This window comes from Somniosus microcephalus, chromosome 6, assembly GCF_052327205.1.
Source record: "Somniosus microcephalus isolate GS21.2 chromosome 6, FLI_Smic_1.0, whole genome shotgun sequence".
In the NCBI taxonomy this organism is placed as follows: Eukaryota; Metazoa; Chordata; class Chondrichthyes; order Squaliformes; family Somniosidae; genus Somniosus; species Somniosus microcephalus.
In genome coordinates this window covers 130,654,402-130,673,583 of record NC_140992.1, presented here as the reverse complement: position 1 = coordinate 130,673,583, position 19,182 = coordinate 130,654,402, and the positions used below count along the sequence as shown (strand labels likewise).

General features: G+C 47.6%; 1 protein-coding gene across 3 annotated transcripts in view; it reads right to left on the bottom strand.

Annotated features, from left to right (window-relative positions):
• The window catches only part of stk25b (serine/threonine kinase 25b), a 76,751-nt gene that overhangs the window by 20,372 nt on the left and 37,197 nt on the right, over positions 1-19,182 (bottom strand). For 2 of the 3 annotated variants that reach the window (XM_085990775.1, XM_085990776.1), the window contains exons 6-8: positions 14,953-15,138; positions 5,179-5,324; positions 2,353-2,464 (exon numbers count right to left, since the gene is read on the bottom strand). In XM_085990775.1, the coding sequence (XP_085846901.1) occupies positions 2,353-2,464; positions 5,179-5,324; positions 14,953-15,138 (444 nt within the window). The remainder of the gene's footprint in view (positions 1-2,352; positions 2,465-5,178; positions 5,325-14,952; positions 15,139-19,182) is intronic. The other variant, XM_085990777.1, reaches the window with a different exon arrangement.

Genomic DNA, 19,182 nt, shown 5'->3' with positions numbered 1-19,182 from the left:
GCAATACTCCTCACCTCTGACCTAAACTACTCTCTCTATGACAGCCGCTCTTGTCTCTATTTATTGCTATGGTCAGTGCCTCTCTGAACTTTACTCTGAGTTCTGAAGGCGCTCTTACCCTTCCCTCCATCTTCACTGTTGATATAAAGAGTTATGACGCTGTTTTGAAACAGATGGAATTCCTTACCTCTTTCTGTATTCCCTTCCTTGTTCAATCTACAGGCTTATAAGACCCCAGTTTGGCGTCACCTACCCGCTACCTAGTCCTCGCAGTAACCTTGCTGGTCTGTACTACTGGCCTTGGGCCATCACCCAGAATATACAGAACATTGTACAATTAACAGTGTGTCATTAGAGTGCTTTTACCCACCTAAAAGCCCATCACAACTCCCACAATTATATTATAACTTAGCTATTTGTTTTAAAAAAACATTTTCTTTTCCCTTCCCAATTTTCTTCTCTCCCTGAAACACTGACTTCTTGTTATGGCACAAAGTCCTTGAACTTGTCACCTCCCAAATCCGTGCCTATTCTTCCTGTAACTCCATGTTTGAATCTCTCCAATCAGGTTTCCATTCCTACCACAGTATTGAAATGGTCCTAGTCAAAGTCACAAATGACACCCTCTGTGACCATGGTGCATTTTCCCTCCTCGTCCTCTCTGCAGCCTTTGACATGGTCGACCACACCACCCTCCTCCGATGCCTCTGCTCTGTTGTCCAGCTCAGTAGGACAGTTCTCGCCTGGTTCTACTCTTACCTAACTAATCGTAGCCAGAGCATCTCCAGCAATGGCTTCTCTTCCTGGAGTCTCCCAAAGGTCTATCCTTTCTATTTCTCATCTACTTGCTGCCCTTTGGCAACACCATCCAATGAAATGTGGCCAGCTTCCACATGCACGCGGACAACACACAGCTCAATCTCTCCGTCACTTTTCTCAATCCCTCCACTTTGTGCTGTCAGACTCCTCTTCCGACATCCAGTCTTGAATGAGCTGCAATTTTCTCTAGTTAAACCTTGGTAAAACAGAAGCCATCACCTTCGGCCTCCACCATGAACGCCGTACCCTCGCCACTGATTCCGTTCCCCCACTCCGGCCACTGCTTCAGGTTGAACTGTTTACAACCATGGCATTCTATTCGACCCCGAGCTGAGATTCTGACCCCATATCTTCTACATTAACAAGATCACTTCTGCAGCATCGACTGCCTCTGCCCTTACCTCAGCCTCAGCTCAGCTGCTGATGAAACTCCCATCCATGCCTTTGTCAGCTCTGATTATTCCAACGCTCTCCTGGCTGCTCTCTTGTCCTGCACCCTCTGAACTTCAGCACGTGCAAAATTCTGCTGCCAGTACCTATCCTGAATCAAGTTCCGCTCACCCATCACCCGTGTCCTCGCTGACCTGCACTGGCTCCTGGCACCCCAATGCCAATTAAAAATTCACATCCTCATGCTTAAATCCCTTCATTGCCTTGCCCCTTCCTATTTCTGTAACCTCCTCCAGTCCTACAACGCCCTCCCCCCCCACCCCAGAACTCTCCATTCCTCAGATTTTCGCCCCTTGTGCATTCCCCCTTCCCTTTGCCCCACCATTTGCGGCCGTGCCTTCAGGTGCCTAGGCCTCATGCTCTGAAATCCTCTCTCTCAACCCTTCCACCTTCCTCTCCTCCTTTAAGACCATCTTTAAAACCCACATCTTTGACCAAACTTTCTACTACCCTTCCCAATACCTCCTCCTTTGGCTCGGCGCCAACTTTAGTCTAATTATGCTTCGGTGGCATTTGGCCTTGGGTTGTTTTTCTACGTTAAAAGCCCTATGAGTCACATCAGTTTGTAAGTGATGTGCCTATGTCCAGTGGGCATTAAAAAACACAGGTGTGAAAATGGAACTTGTATGAAAATCTTTACAGTAAAATATGCTGTAAAATATGGTCATGAAAAGGTGACTACTTCAACCTGAGTAGAATAGGCTGTTCAGTTACAGATTTCCATATCGCAGCACATATAGGGATAGATTTTTGTCTTTAGCACCTGGGTGTAAAGCATGGCCTGAACACAGTGCTTGGAGGAAAGTCAGGCAGGAAAGATTACACTCCTGTAACAAAAACTGCCCGATTTTCCCCTCTCTGCTTCGCCTAGGGACTAAGGATGAAAATCTACCACATTACATTTCATCCCATTACAGCAATAGGAGTACAGGGATGTTACAAAGCAGCTTACAGCACACCCATTACATTCTACTCTGAAAGTTCTCATAAGAAAGAGTGCATCGCCACTGGAAACTGCCTGGACTGCTTATTGCAACAATGCCAGTGAAAGGGTGCTGGAAGTAGACAAATGCACAGACTCACCTTCTGAGAACTCTGTACAGGCATTCCATTCTGAAGCTTGTTGAAGGTGCTGGGACGCACAGTGGGGAAAGTCCAAACTGGGCACTGATCCCGTTCATCTGCATCAGCTTCCCTGCAAACAGATAGTGGGTCCTTGTGAATATGCTCGACATCAATCCCACACAGGGTTCTGCAGTTCATCTTTATAGGTTAGCTTCATTATTTCTAGTCAGTCACACTCCTCTGCTTTCCCTCCACCTCCTCCTAAAGAAAGCTGCTTTGTCTCTGAACTAACTCCCTGGCATCGAACAGTGACTCTTGAACCAACTCCCCGGCATCGAACTGTGACCCTTGGCTCACTGTGGTCCCACTTCACACCAAAGGCATTTACAGACATATAATGGCACTCATGGGGACTTTTAAAGTCAAAGGTCAAGTCACCACTTCTTAATCAATTAGCAGCAAGCTCCCAGGTTCAATTCCAGGTCCATGGCGTGTTAGCTGATGTCAGATCGAGTAGTGGTAGAGGCTGTACAATTGGCCACAGAACCCTGCTGTTAGGAAAGGAGTATCAGAAATAGCTGCACGCCTGATCGCTGTTCAGTCGCTGGTAGTGCGATCGTCAACACTGGGTGAGGATGGGACGAGACTTGGCTGTGATACCCTCCACAGTCGGACAGCCTGCCAACACTCACTGTCCATTCTTATGCAGAAAGGATGGCTTCCGGGACATTCAAATTGTCCATTAGAATTGAAGGAAAAATAAAAAAGAATGAGCTCACTCTAGGAATGCCAGCACTGGAATGAACAACCACCTACTAGAGTTAAAACAGTAAATGTGGCAACCTCCTAGTGATTGCAGCAGCACAGCTAGCCCTTGTCTTACCGAGGGCATCTTTTCCCTCCCTAACTTGCTCTCAATTTTCTTTCCCCCACCACCCCCCTCCCAAAGCCAGTGCTTGGTCCCATAGGTGTTCATCACCTTCTAGGACCTTTCCCAAGCAGACATTCTTCATGTGTAAAACTTGACAGTGAGTATCAACAAGCCAGTTAACCCATGGAAGGGGATGGGGATAAAGACATCCCGGGTTAAGTACAGCTTCCACACACACCCTTTTTCCAGCAGGAATCACTGCATTAGTCAGGACACAGGAATCAGAGTTCATTCATTTTAAAACCACCCTCTTTTGCCTAGTTGTGACCAATTGCCACCCAGTGGAATTCAACTAATTCAGCAGAGTGCGACTTGAAGCAGGGACATTTCTGGTGTGTTCGGCTCAATACCACACGTGGTGCTGCCTTTACCTACTGAATCATCGGGAGAGCTAGAGAACCAACTCTAGTGCTCATCCACACACATCACATTCTCCTTTCACATACCTGGGTGGGGAAATGTGTATATAATGGAAAAACTGGAATGCTGCAGGTGTAGTGTCGAGTCATGGGCTCTTAAAAAACCTGAACAACAAACATTCCCAGTTTGAGGATGATGCAAGGCAAAGAGTAGCATAGACTATCCCGTACTCCTCCCCGAGTGGGGAATGTGTCTGTGATAGGTCAATAGGGAAAGAAAAGTGAAGATGCAAAACAAATACTTTTTAAAAAATTAAAATGAAAATTTGAGTGGTCTGGATGAACAGCCTAATGAGATCAGAGCATTTGTCCGGCAGCACAATTAGCTCAGCCTTCTCTTTTCTAGAGAAAAGAGCCCCAGCCGGTTGAGTCTTTCCTGATAGTTACAACCTCTCAGTGCTGGCATAATGGGCAGCACGGTGGCATAGTGGTTAGCACTGTTGCCTCACAGCGCCAGGGACCCGGGTTCGAATCCGGCCTCGGGTGACTATCCGTGTGGAGTTTGCACATTCTCCCCGTGTTTGCGTGGGTTTTCTCCGGGTGCTCCGGTTTCCTCCCACAGTCCAAAGATGTGTGGGTTAGGTTGATTGGCTATGATAAATTGACCCTTAGTGTTAGGGGGATTAAATATGTGGGGGTTACGGGGATAGGGTGGGATATGTGTTGGTGTAGGGGTTATGGGGATCGGGTGGGATATGTGTCAGTGCAGGCTCGATGGACCGAAATGGCCTCTATCTGCACTGTGGTGATTCTGATTCTTCTGATAATTCTTGTAAATCTTGTTTGCACCTTCTCCGGTGCCTCTATATGCTTTTACAATATGGAGACCAGAACTGTTCACAGTGCTCCAAGTGTGGTCTAACCAAGGTTCAATACAAGTTTAACATCACTTCTCTGCTTTTCAATTCAATGTCTCTAGAAATGAACCTCAGTGCTTTGTTTGCATTTTTATGCCCTTGTTACCTGTGTTGCTACTTATAATGATTTGTGTATCTGTACCCCTAGATCCCTTTGCTTCTCTACCCTACTTAGACTCTTATTTTCCAAGGAGTAGGCAGCCTCCTTATTCCTCCTACCAAAATGCACCACCTCACATATCTATATTGAAATTAATTTGCCATTTACACGCCCATTCTGCAAGTTTAACACGGGTATTTGTCGCGTGTTTATATGGGTTGAGAGGAGTTTGCACTTTGAAACTTATATTTGCTGAGGAAAGAATTATATATTAAAAACAAAATTCTAAACCAACACTCAAACAAAAAGGAGTGGATTACAAAATTATATCAAATGTAACTGTCCAAATAATGAAACATGACCAGAAAGAGGAATTAATGCAAAGCAAAACACATCTTGAAATGATACAGTATCTCTGAGCAGCTACAGCACTTTCAGGTTAGACTAAATACAATAGTCCGATTGCACTGTATCATGGTCAGTCAGGGTGATTCGGTCCGCCGCCCCCCCACCCCACCGGGATCCAGGCATACTTACATGTCAGAGTCTTCGGAGCTAGACTCCTCACCGTGACCCTCAGACTTCCAGCGCTTGTAGCGGTCGATCAGCTCCGTTAGGTAGGAGGTTTTCTTTGTGTAACGCTGGATATACTTGTGTTTCAGGAGCTCCTTTGCTGTTGGTCTCTAGGATTTGAAGGAACAGAAGCTGCAGTAAAGTTTACAGTCCCACGGGATCTTTTTAATCCTCCCAATATCACTTGAAATATTCTCTCTCCACCGGATTACTGTTTCTCACATTCAAGTCACACATTTTTCAATCTTCCTCTTTCTCAGTTTCCGTTGTTCAGAACAGATTTTCTTTTCTCCTTACTCCAACCTCCCAGCTTAACTTTTTCACTCCAAGTTCAATGCTACATACTTATGATGTATGTCTCAGTTGCATCCTTGAAATATATTTTTAAACATTCCTCAGTTGGCAATGTCACCGGCAAAATTATAATTAATTAAATATAATATATAAAGAGTTAGAGGGGAAAGAAAATCCACAGGGAATAAGCTTTGTTCAGAGCACTCGCCATATGACGGCTACCCTGAAAACATATGGGCACACTATCTGACTTCCGGCAGGGTCACCGAGGAGCAGTCTGGATCTTTAGTTAACCAGATGGAACTGTGTTTAATGTGGACTGTCCCTTTAACAGGTATTGCCTGTGGAGAAGTGGTCTAAATAGGTCTGAGGTCAAATGCTACCACCTTTTCAGGGAAAGGCTGTTTATCAAGATCTGGAAAAACAAGCAGGAAATGACTAGCTTTCTTTCTCATTCGTTATATATTTTTGACCTTTTCAAGTATGGCGTCTAAAGTTTGACAGATGTGAGATTAGATGCAAGACTTGTATGCACTCATAAAAAACGTTGTGCGTCTGTCATGTAGGCGACAGGCTTGACGTACACCATGACAATCCGTCAATTCTCCTCTTCCTAATTGGGTAAGTTTTTCTCCTTTCTAATTGGTTACTTTCTACCTTTGTTATGCACCAATCATATTGTGTGAAACCTCTCTCCAATCACATTCCAGCAAGTACAAACTCTTAGACATCCACCATTCACTCGCCCACCACTGTACACTTCTTAAAAATAACATTTTTCACGTTAAAAAAACACGCACTTTGTTGCAACAACTTCACCTGCCCTTCCACAAACACTCGGCGACTACTTCAAGATCCTCACTGAACCAGCTGCCCACACTCCCCACATTAAATGGCCTCATGTAACGGCCCTAGTATAAATAGGCAACATGTGCACGTGAGGGAGTCCACATCTGATGTATAAAAGTGGAGAGAAAGAGAGAGAGAGAAAAAAGAGACAAACCACACTAGTGAGGGGTTTGGCAGGGTGATGTGTTAGCACTAGTTGTGGAGAAGTAGAGAAGGTAAGAGGGCAGCTCTGGCCCTGCTCGGAATTAGAGCGAATAAATATATAAGTTTTGTGTCTAGTACACTTTCCGTTTCAAACTGCCGGTTAGACACACCACCAGTGCTGCCACTGTTAATAAATTGTCATTTTTCTTACTTTACAGAGACTCGCACAGTTCATGGACATGGAGCTATGTGTTCTGCAGAACTCCCTTCATTTTCATTGGGCTCCAACTTTGGATCAGTCTGGAAGCTGTTCCAGAGCCTCCAGACCACAGCAAAACACTCACCACTGACCGATAACTGCCGCTGAAGCAAAACCTAATTAATTTCACAGGAATAAAGGAAGAGTAAGCCATTCAACCCATCGAGACTGTTGCGACATTCAATTCGATCATGGCTGATCTGTACCACAACTCAATTTACCCGCCTTAGCTCCATATCCCTTGCCTAACAAAAATCTATCAATCTCAGTCTTGAAAATATCAATTGACCTGGCTTCCACTGCCTTTTGGGGGGGCGAGTTCCAGATTTCCACTACCCTTTGTGTGAAAAAATTCTTCATGAATGGCCTAGCTCTAATTTTAAGATTGTGCCTTCTTGTTGTGGATTCCCCCACCAGAGGAAATAATTACTCTGTATCTACCCTATCTAACCCTTTTGTCATTTTAAACATCTTGATTAGATCACTTCTAAACTTAGGGGAATATTAGCCAAGTTTATGTAACCTGTCCTCATAATTTATCCCTTTTAGCCCGGGTATCATTCTGGTGACTCTGCACTGTACCCTCTTCAAGGCCAATATATCCTTCCTGAGGTGCGGTGCCCAAAACTGAACACAGTACTCCAGATGTGGTCTGACCCTTTTTGATTACTTTTTGTACATGTGCACTAGCTTTTAGTGATGCTTACATGGACAGCTAAATCCCTTTTGCTCCTCCACAGTTCTGAAAATATTCTGGTTCGTCTTTCTCAGATCCAAAGTGGATGACCTCACACATCCCCACATTGAACTCCATCTACCATAGTTTTGCCCACTCACTTAATCTGTCTATCTCGCTTTGTAACTTCCTGCTCCCAGCTACACAATTTACTGTGTCTTCAAACTTAGGGGACGATTTTCCCAGCCCCGAGGAGGCGGGTTTGGAGGTGGGACAGTTGGCAAAATGGCAAAAACTGAGGGCAGGTTCAGAACCCGTCTCCAAGCAATCTTGTCAGAGGCGGGTTTGATGGGTACGATTCGGTCCCGCCTCCATCAGTCGGGAGAGGTAGTTAAGACCCTTAAAAAGTAGTTAAGGGCCTCTATAATCCTATTTTGACAGGCCTTTGTTATTTTACCACATATTCAGCGTGTTGCACGACCCTCCTAAACCACGCCAGCTAATCCTGGTGGATTGACAAGTGGGTGGCCTCCTCACAGCTGCAGCTCCAGCATTAAAACGGAGCTTTCATCAGGGAGCAGTTGCAGGTGGTAGAACTTTTGTTCCAAAGGTCTTTCAGCACTTTTAGCAGGCCTACCGAAGTCGGAGGTGCTGCAGCTTCTATCTCTCAACTGTGGGACCTCCTTGGAAGACCCTCTCCCCACTTGGACTGAGCGCTTCCCCAACGGAGGTATCTGCCAGCAGCATGGGAACCATTTATTTCCTTTCACCATGGACCTCGGATTCAGATTCGGAGCAGCCACGGTAGCAGCAGAACCAGGCAGCTCAGCAGCAAGAGCCTCAACCTCCTGCTCAGCCACCTGATGCTCCACAGGGCAGAAAGCACCAGCGTTTGGAAGCACGTCGTGCAAGGAATGCACTCATCCTGGCCAGATTTGCATAGGTTGCCCATTGTGGCGCATGAGCTTGGCTCCTTCTTAACACATGATAGACAATGGACATAATTGTCTGGCCTCCTTTCATGCTGACCACCAACCTGACCACGCAAGTGTCGCGGAGCCCGCAATGTGGAGCTGCCTAAGCCGAAATAACAGATGCCATCACGCCAACAGTTTGCCATTTTAATACATTCCCACAGGGATGGCATTTCATCAATAAACAGAATCAATCACCCAATCTACACACAGATCTGGAGGTTATATCCCTTGCCAGCTGGACCCACACAGCCTTGGTTTCTTTGGGAGGCCTCTTCCTCCCAGATGAGGGGAAGAGCACCTCCCTACTAGCTCTCGCCCCCTCAACCAGCATACCCAGTGCCTCATCCGAGAACCTCGGGGAGGCCCTTGCCTTGGAGCTGGCCATTCTTCATCTGAAATTTCTTCACCTACTTCTTTCAATACCCTGGGATGGAAACCATCAGGTCCTGGAGGTTTGTCTATCTTAAGATTCATTATTTTCTCCATATTTTTTTTTTTACTTGTACAGGTAGACTATCCTTTATCCGAAATCCTCGGGACCAGCCGTGTTTCGGTTTTCGGAGAATTTCGGAAGGTGGGTCGGCGGGGGGGTCGTGCGCACGACCCCCCGCCGACCCCGACCCCCCCGCCGATCCCGACCCCCCGGCGGAGCCGACCCCCGCCGACTTACGGTCGGGGTCGGCGGGGGTCCGTGCGCACGACTTACGCTGACGCTCAGCGTAAGTCGGCGGGGGTCGGGGGCGGGGGGGGGGGGTCGTGCGCACGGCTTACGCTGGACTTACGCTGAACGAAAAAACCGTCGGTTTTTAGAGGGTTTCGGTTTTCGGAAGTTCGGATAAAGGGTAGTCTACCTGTATTAAATCCATTAAGTTCCTCCACTTGATTTATTTTTAGGTTCCCTTGTACCGCTGGTATTTTGTCCTCTTCCTCCACTCTGAAAATGGGTATAGTGGACTCAGTTAACACATCTGCCATTTCCTTATTATCCATTACAGTCTCGCCTGCATCGGTCTTTAATGGGCCCACATTTCCCTTTACTACGCTCTTTCTTCAATATATTTATTCAAAGCTTTTCTGTTAGCTTTAATATTTCTTGCAATAGTTTGTTCATACTTCCTTTCCGCCCCTCTTATTGCTTTCTTTGTACCCCATCATTGCTTTTTATAGCTCTCCCAGTCTCCCACATTTCCTTGCATTCGTGCAAGGCTTTTCTTTTGGCTTGATACTGTTTTTTCCCTCATCTTATAGATCACAGTTGCTTAACTACACAAGTTGGGCCATTTTAAACAAAAGTTAGGAAATCTGGTGGTGCAGCAGACTAACTTTCAACACCCATCAGTTGAAAGGAGCTGTTCACAATCAAAAGAAACTGACTGGGTAGTGGGCTCCGCACAGCCCGAGGTACCTAAATGTAATGAGTAACAAGTAAGTCCCACTATCCTCTCCCACCATCATGCACAGCTTCCACACGACCTCCAATTGCTCCCCTTAAGACCCAATGGCCTAGAAATTCAGTTGTTTGCGCCAGCCGCTAGCGCCTTAGGAGGAGGAGAAGTGGGGTGCTAAGCGGCTAGCGCCCAGGCGCAGTGCGATCTGCGCCTCTCGCGAACTTCAGTTAAGATTTAGTGGCGGCGCAAAACCTCTGCGCGCGCAGATCCTGATGTCATTTCGTGGTGCAACGCCCTTTGTGCGCCCCAAACCGGAAATTCAGTGGCGCCGGCCTATTGTGCGCCTGGCGTCCCTAGCGACTGGTAGAGGGGAACGGTTCCCAGTCGCTGCGGGGCGCGCTAATTAAAGGGGACTCCTCCTGCAGTATAAATGGCAGCCATTTTGCACCACTCCTTTGTGAGAGACGGATCTTTAGAGAGAGACAAAGGTAGAGAGCTTTCTGGTTTGTCTCAACACTCGCACAGGTACTTGTGGCTTCAGGCCACAGCTTTGCACTTGTCTTTAACTTCAGAGTCATAGCATTGATTGGAAACATATAATGGGGGCTGCAATGGGTGGAAACGTTGGGCTTCTCCATTGCATTCAAAGGGCTCGGAGACGCCGTGAGAGAGTGCCAGTCATGGCCAGACGGAGAAGGGGCAACAGGCGTCGGCAAAGGAGGCCTTACCCACCCAGGGTATACTGCCAGCAGTTCTCATATCTGAACATGTCTGAGGAGCAGTGTGTTCGGAGGCTGCGATTCAGAAGGGCGGTGGTCACTGAGATCTGCCACCTGCTTCGCGGAAATCTGCAGCCACAGCTGAGGAGCAGGACGTCTCTGTCGGTGGCAGTGAAGGTGGCTCTCAACTTCTATGCCACCGGCTCCTTCCAATCCGCTACTGGGGACATTTCCAACATCTCCCAGTTTGCGGTACATTGCTGCATCCGCCAGGTGACCAATGCCCTTTTCAGAAGGAGACGTCAGTTCATCTCCTTCCCCATGACCGTTGACAAGCAGCAACAGCGTGCAATGGGCTTTGCAGCATTAGCGGGCTTCCCCATGGTGCAGGGCGCCATTGACTGCACGCATGTGGCTTTGCGGGCACCTCTAGAGAATGCCGAGGATTACCGCAACTGGAAGGGCTACCATTTGCTCAACGTGCAGTTGGTGTGTGACCACAGGCAGCTCATCCTAGCTGTCAATGCCCGCTTTCCAGGCAGCAGCCACGATGCCTTCATCCTGCGCCAGACTTCTATGGCAGACATGTTCGAGGCCCAGCCTCACCCACGAGGATGGCTTCTCGGGGACAAAGGCTATTCTTTGTGCACCTGGCTGATGACCCTGCTCCGTGCGCCCAGCACCCCTGCTGAAGAGGGATACAGTGACAGCCATCAAGTAACCAGGAACATCATTGAGCAAACAATCGGCGTGCTGAAGCAACGGTTCCGCTGTCTGGATCGTTCCGGAGGAGCCCTACAGTACTCGCTTGAGCGAGTCTCCCATTTCGTTGTCGTGTGCTGCATGCTGCACAACCTGGCTATCCGCAGGACTCAGCCACTGCCAGCAGACATTGGAGGACCACCAGAGGAGGAGGAGCAGCACAGGAGGGAGGCAGAAAGTGCAAGGGTCGCCCGTCGGCGGCTTATTGCAAGTCGGTTCTAGGCCCCATTTCAGGGAATGGCTTGTGCCAATGGCAGAAGATGAATGTAGCCGCTCCACAAGCCCTCAGTCGAGCAGGGCAACCAGGACTTCCAAAAGAAAGCATGGACAGTGCGATTTAAGAATTTTTTTTACTATGATACCTCTGTGCCCTTCCCACATGACAAACTAATGGAGAGAAACCCCCCCAAAAACACAAATACACCAGTCTCGGCCTTTACAAGTAAAACAAATAGACCAGTCTCGGCCTTTAAATATGAAACAAATACACCAGTCTCAGCCTTTAAATATGAAACAAATAGACCAGTCTCGGCCTTTAAATATGAAACAAATACACCAGTCTCGGCCTTTAAATATGAAACAAATACAGCAGTCTCGGCCTTTAAATATGAAACAAATACACCAGTCTCGGCTTTTATATATGAAACAAATACACCAGTCTCAGCTTTTAGAAGTAAAACAAAACATTTGGCCACACCTTCTACTTTTTCCCCTGCGAGGGTGATCCGTTTCGCTTCCGTGACTGGCCCCTACCCGCCCTGCAGCTCCTCCTCAATGGGACCCCAGTGGCTGCAGCAAGGCTGGGGGAAGACTGCTGAGGGTCAGATGGTGAGACGGCAGATGCCCTTGGGGGTCGGCCTGGACCAGCTCTGGGCCTGAAGGGGCCGGCTGCTGACTGCTCAAACTCTGCTTGGGCGGCAGCAGTCTGTCCAACAGCTGGTGGCAGCTGCAATGGAGGAGTGACAGTGTTGGCTGCAGGAATGCTGCCAACCTGACAGATCACAGGCACTCCCTGGTCGGCTGATACATTGGCACGCGCACAGGCCAGCACTGCAGCATGCGCAGCAATCTGCTGAGGCACAGACTGCTGGGCTGCTGCGGCACAGCGAGTGCCCCGGCGATGCCTGGCCGATCCAGCGAGTGTGGCAGCAGTTAGTGCCCGTGTGGCCCTGGTCTGTGTCTGCATGACAGCAGCCAGTGAATGCACGGCACGACTGAGCACTTGGCTAGAAGCCGCCTGTGCTGCCGCGATGTCCTGCAGACTCCTGGCCTGTGCTGCACTGAATTGTTGCAGACTCCTGGCCTGTGCTGCCCCGAATTCCTGCACACTCCTTGCCAGTGACTCTATGGAGTCAGGCATCCTTGCCACTGCAGCCATGAGCTCAGTGTGCCTGCGCTCAGCCTGGGCGCCCATTTCCGCTAGGAGCCGCACCTCCTCTGCGCTCACCATAGCAAGACTGGAGGCCGCACTCACCCTCCGGGGAGAAGGCCGCTGAGCTTCCCCACCCCCTCCCGCGTTGCTGCAGCCTGCTGGTCCCCGGAGCTTCACTATCCTCCGACCCTTTCCCCCTGCTCCCCTCCAGGGAAGACGTGTCACCATCATGGCCATGGGCTGCCTCGGCTGAGGGTGTCCCTGATGGGCTGGCTTCCTCTTCCTCTATGTCTGACTCGGACACAGTGCCAGCTTGAGGGGCCGCCTCCTCACCTGGCGAGTCACCATCTGAAAGCAGGGAGGCACAAGAGTTGCTTTAGAGTGAGGACAGGGCGGCAGCGAGGGAGGCATGAGTGCTGCTGTGCACTGCATTGGTTCGATAGTGGCAAAGGATGCTGGTGTGAGGCGCAAGTGGAAAGGGAGAGGTCAAAAAGGTGATGACCTTACCATTGGTGCCCAGAACAGGGTCAGCATCTCCAGTGGCGACGGGGCCACTCAGCCGGCCTGCCATGATCCGCTCCACTCACTGCTCGAGATCGCTCAGCTGTTTCAGGTCAGGACGGCCTCCCCCGGTCTGTCGCTGCTGTCTTCTGTTATGTGCCAGCTTGGCCTGCAAGAGAAAGGACCGCCTCTAAGTACAGTGTCAAGCCCTGATCTTGCCTGCACTGCCTCCCATGGTCGAATAGCCCTGACAGTGTCTAAAGTCCTGACTGCGCAAGTGCTTTTCATGACAGTCCCATAGCTGCTGGATGAGGGCTGGCCATTAGGGCTTTCAGACCTGTTTGGCCATAAAGTGAGGTGCACATGCAGGGATGAGGAGGATACTGGAAAGGGTACTCACCCTGACAACCCGAGTGAGGTTGTTGAATTTTTTCCGGCACTGGGTTCGCCCGCCTTCGGTGTTTGCGCCCCGGATCGCCGGCTTAGCGCCTAATGATAGTCGTGCATCGTCTGCTTTAGCGCAGCAGCAACCTCTTGGGGCGATGCAACTGAATATCGGCGAAGGTGGCGCTAAGTTGCGCCGGGCGCAAAAGTTAGCGAACGCCATGCTGTAGCGCCCCAAACGTGGCTATACTGAATTTCTAGGCCAATATATAAAGACACTACTTAGTGCAATACCAAGCCTTGCAGACAAACAGGAACCAAGCCAAAATAGCTGGTGCATTATAGTGTTCCTGTGCTGGAAAGGGTGGGAGGTCACAGAAACAGATCCCTGCTCCTCATTGCTAACTAGTAACTCCTATTGGAAAGTACAGGTGCATGGGCACTGGGTGAGACTAGGACTGGGATACTCCAACTGTGACATGCTCTTGGAAAGGAACTGGAGGGCTGCCAGTACCTGTGGAACCAAACCAAGTGTCGTGAGATGAAAGGGGAAGAAGGGGACTGAAAAATAATCTCCCAAGACTAAGTAAATTTCCATTGTGATTGTCCTGCCCTGATTTTTCTAATACAATCCACATCCCCTTTAAGAAAGATTATTTGTTCATTTATCAAACTGGTTTCTCTACATTTCATGCAAAAACTTCACTGGAATGCACTTCTTTATATGCACAACCACCACACCACTGCAGATCATAGACCTCTTTCATCATTCCCTCAACTTTAAGGTAACAATACTGTGGCTGTTCAGACACCTCCCTATTTAAGCCCTGTTTAACACCACCTTGTGTCAGCCTTGGCTAAGTGGTAGCACCCTTGTCTTGGAGTCAGAGGTTGTGGGTTCAAGCCCCATTCATCTATACATAATCTAGGCTGATGCCTCGGTATAGTGTTGGGGGAGTGCTGCATTGCTGGATGTGCTGTCTTTCAGAAAAGATGTTAAACCGAGTATGCTTGAACCCTCTTCATCTCAGGTGGGTGGAAAGGACCTCACAGCACTATTCAAAGAACAGCAGATGATTTCTCCCCGTGTCCTAGCCAATGTTTCTCCTTCAAGAAATGCCATTAAAACACATTACCTGTCTATTTACCTCACTGCTGTAAGTCGGAGCTTGCTGGTGCAAATTGGCTACCGCATTTCTCTACAACAGTGACTACACTTCAAAAGTAATTCATTGGCTGTGAAGTGCTTGAAGACATGAAAGGTGCTATATAAATACAAGTCATTTCTTTCTTTCTTTCTCCACAAGTATGACCGATGGATGCACAAGTCTGCAAGTGAAGCAACAGCAACAGCTGCACTGAAATTCTGGACCGTGCATACATCTTCCTTCAAAACAGTGCCCTTCTACTTACGAATTTGGGATCCTTGTTTAGGCAGGCCTCTACAAACTCTTTGAAGGGCTTGCTGTGGTTTCCTTCCAGAGTTGGGGGGTTGTTCTTAGGAATCAGGAAAAGAACTCGCATAGGATGCAACTCCGAATTAGGGGGCTCTCCCTTTGCTAATTCAATTGCAGTTATTCCAAGAGACCAGATATCTGCCTGAAAATAAACAAGTCAGAGAATGAGAAACTCTATCCTAAATACAAACACTAAGTATTCAATATAACTCCTGCATTTACATAACATAAGAAATAGGAGCAGGAGTAGGCCAATCGGCCCCTCGAGCCTGCTCCGCTATTCAATAAGATCATGGCTGATCTGATCCTAACCGCCAATCCACTATCACAGAACCATCTCCTGAATCTAACAGAATTAGACACACGAAATAGGAGCAGGATCAGGCTACACGGCCCCTGGGCCCGCTCCGCTACCCACAGGGCCATGACCGATCCGAACCTAGACTCATGTCCAAATTCCTGCCCGCTCCCCGTAACCCTTAATTCCCTTTACTTCTAGGAAACTGTCTATTTCTGTTTTAAATTTATGTAATGATGTAGCTTCTACAGCTTTTTGGGGCAGCATATTCCATGGACCTACCACCCTCTGAGTGAAGTAGTTCCTCCTCATCTCAGTTTTGAAAGAGCAGCCCCTTATTCTAAGACTATGCCCCCTAGTTCTAGTTTCACCCATCATCGGGAACATCTTCCCCGCATCCACCCGATCCGACCCCTTCACAATCTTATATGTTTCAATAAGATCGCCTCTCATTCTTCTGAACTCCAATGAGTAGAGTCCCAATCTACTCAACCTCTCCTCATATGTCCACCCCCTCATCCCCGGGATTAACCGAGTGAACCTTCTTTGTACTGACTCGAGAGCAAGTATGTCCTTTCTTAAGTATGGACACCAAAACTGTACGCAGTATTCCAGGTGCGGCCTCACCAATACCTTGTACAACTGAAGCAATACCTCCCTATTTTTATATTCTATCCCCCTAGCAATGAAAGCCAACATTCCATTGGCCTTCTTAATCACTTGCTGCACCTGCATACTAACCTTTTGAGTTTCGTGCACCAGGACCCCCAGATCCCTTTGTACTTCAGTATTTTCCAGTTTCTTGCCATTAAGATAATAACTTGCTCTACGATTTTTCCTGCCAAAGTACATAACCTCACACTTTCCAGTATTGTATTCCATCTGCCAAATCTCTGCCCACTTACTTAGCCTGTCGATGTCCCCTTGCAGGTTTTTTATGTCCTCTTCACTCACTACTTTCCCTCCCATCTTAGTATCATCTGCAAACTTTGATATGTTACACTCGGTCCCCTCCTCCAAATCGTTAATATAGATTGTAAAGAGTTGGGGACCCAGCACTGACCCCTGCGGAACACCACTAGTTACTGATTGCCAGTCTGAGAATGAACCATTTATCCCAACTCTCTGCCTTCTGTTAGATAGCCAATCCTCTATCCATGCCAGAATATTACCCCCAATCCCGTGATTTTTTATCTTAAGCAATAATCTTTTGTGTGGCACCTTCTCAAATGCCTTTTGGAAGTCTAAATACACTACGTCCACTGGTTCCCCTTTATCCACCCTATACGTTACTTCCTCAAAGAACTCCAGCAAATTTGTCAAACATGACTTCCCCTTCATAAAACCATGCTGACTTTGTCCTATTAAATTATGATTATCCAAATGTCCTGTTACTGTGTCCTTAATAATGGACTCCAAAATTTTACCTACCACAGATGTTAGGCTAACCAGTCTATAGTTTCCAGCCTTCTGTCTACTGCCCTTTTTAAATAAGGGTGTTACATTAGCAGTTTTCCAGTCTGCCGGGACCTTTGCCGAGTCCAGGGAGTTTTGGAAAATTATTACCAATGCATCCACAATCCCTACCGCCACTTCCCTCAAGACCCTAGGATGTAAGCCATCAGGTCCAGGTGATTTATCCGCCTTGAGTCCCATTATTTTACCGAGTACCACTTCCTTAGTGATTTTGATCGTGTTTAGCTCCTCCCCCCCTTTAGCCCCCTGTAGTGTTGGGATATTCTTAGTGTCTTCTACTGTAAAGACTGATGTAAAATATTCAGTGTTTTTGCCATCTCCATATTTCCCACCATTAATTTCCCGGTCTCATCCTCTAAGGGACCAACATTTACTTTAGCCACCCTTTTTCTTTTTATATAACTATAAAAACTATCTGTTTTTATATTTTTTGCTAATTTACTTTCATAATCTATCTTCCCTTTCTTAATCAATCTTTTTGTTATTTTTTGCTGTCTTTTAAAGACTTCCCAATCTTCTATCCTCCCACTAGATTTGGCTACCTTATATGCCCTTGTTTTTAGTCGAATACTATCCTTAATTTCTTTACTTAGCCACGGATGGCTGTCTTTTCTTTTACACCCTTTTCTTCTCAGTGGAATATATTTTTTTTGGAAGTTGTAAAATAACTCCTTGAATGTACACCACTGATCATGTATCGTCTTACCCTTTAATCTATTTTCCCAATCCACTCTACTCAATTCCGCTCTCATACCTTCATAGTCTCCTTTATTCAAGCTTAGCACGCTTGTTTGAGATCCAACCTTCTCACCCTCTAATTGAATATGGAATTCAACCAGGTTATGGTCACTCATTCCAAGGGGATCCTTTACTGGAACATTTTTAATTAATCCCGTCTCGTTACACAGGACCAGATCTAAGGTTGCTTGCCCCCTGGTCGGTTCAGTTACATACTGCTCAAGAAACCCATCCCTAATACACTCAATGAACTCATCCTCAAGGCTGCTCTGCCCAATTTGATTTGTCCAATTAATATGATAGTTGAAATCCCCCATAATTATAGATGTTCCCTTATTACAAGCCTCAACTATTTCCTGATTGATACTCCGTCCAACAGAGTTGCCACTGTTCGGAGGCCTATAGACTACGCCCACTAGTGTTTTTTTCCCCCTTATTATTCCTTACCTCCACCCAAACTGTTTCATTATCCTGATCTTTTGACCCAATATCATTTCTCTGTATTAGTGATTCCTTCCTTTATTAACATAGCCACCCCACCTCCCCTTCCTTCCTGCCTGTCCTTCCTGATCGTTAAATAACCTGGTATGTTTAATTCCCAGGCATTGTCACCCTGCAGCCATGTTTCTGTAATGGCCACAAGATCATACCCATATGTAGTTATTTGTGCCATTAACTCATCTATTTTGTTACGAATGCTACGTGCATTCAGATAGAGAACTTTCAAAGATGTTTTGTGACACTTAGTTCCTGCTTTTGCCCTTTTTATTACTTTACCTTTTACTCCATACCTTCTGCCCCTTCCTGACACGCTCTGGTTTTTAATTTCCCCACTGCTACCTAAGTCTATTACCTTCTCTGTTGTCATTTTTATTATTTGCTCTCTAGGAACCTCCCCCCCACTAGTTAGTTTAAAGCCCTCTCTACAGCCCTAGTTATATGATCCGCCAGGACTCTAGTCCCAGCACTGGCCAAGTGAAGCCCGTCCGAACGGAACAGCTCCCTCCTGCCCCAGTACTGGTGCCAGTGTCCCAGGAAGCAAAACCCATTTCTCCCACACCAGTCTTTGAGCCACGCATTTAACTCTCTAATTTTATTTGTCCTAGCCAAATTCGCTCGTGGCTCAGGTAATATTACCCTTGTGGTTCTGCTTTTTAATTTGGCCCCTAGCTGCTCAAACTCCCTCAGCAGAACCTCCTTCCTTGTCCTATCTATGTCGTTGGTACCAACATGGACCACGACAACTGGATCCTCCCCCTCCAAGTTTCTCTCCAGTCCAGAGGAGATGTCCTTAACCCTGGCACCGGGCAGGCAACACAGCCTTCGGGACTCTCGCTCTCGGCTGCAAAGAACTCTATCTATCCCCCTAACGATACTATCCCCTACCACTACAACATTTCTTTTAACTCCCCCCACTTGAATGGCCCCCTGCTCCACGGTGCTGTGGCCAGGTTGCTCATCCTCCCTGCAGCCCCTGCTCCTGTCCCCACAGGGAGTAAGAGCCTCGAACCTGTTGGACAAGTGCAAGGGCTGCGGCTCCTCCAACACTACCTCCTGGGTCCCCGTACCTGCCTCACTTCTAGTCACACCATCCTGACCCTGGCCACGGACTACATCTGAATTAATTAATCTAATTGGTGTGACTACCTCGTGATACACAGAGCCCAGGTAACT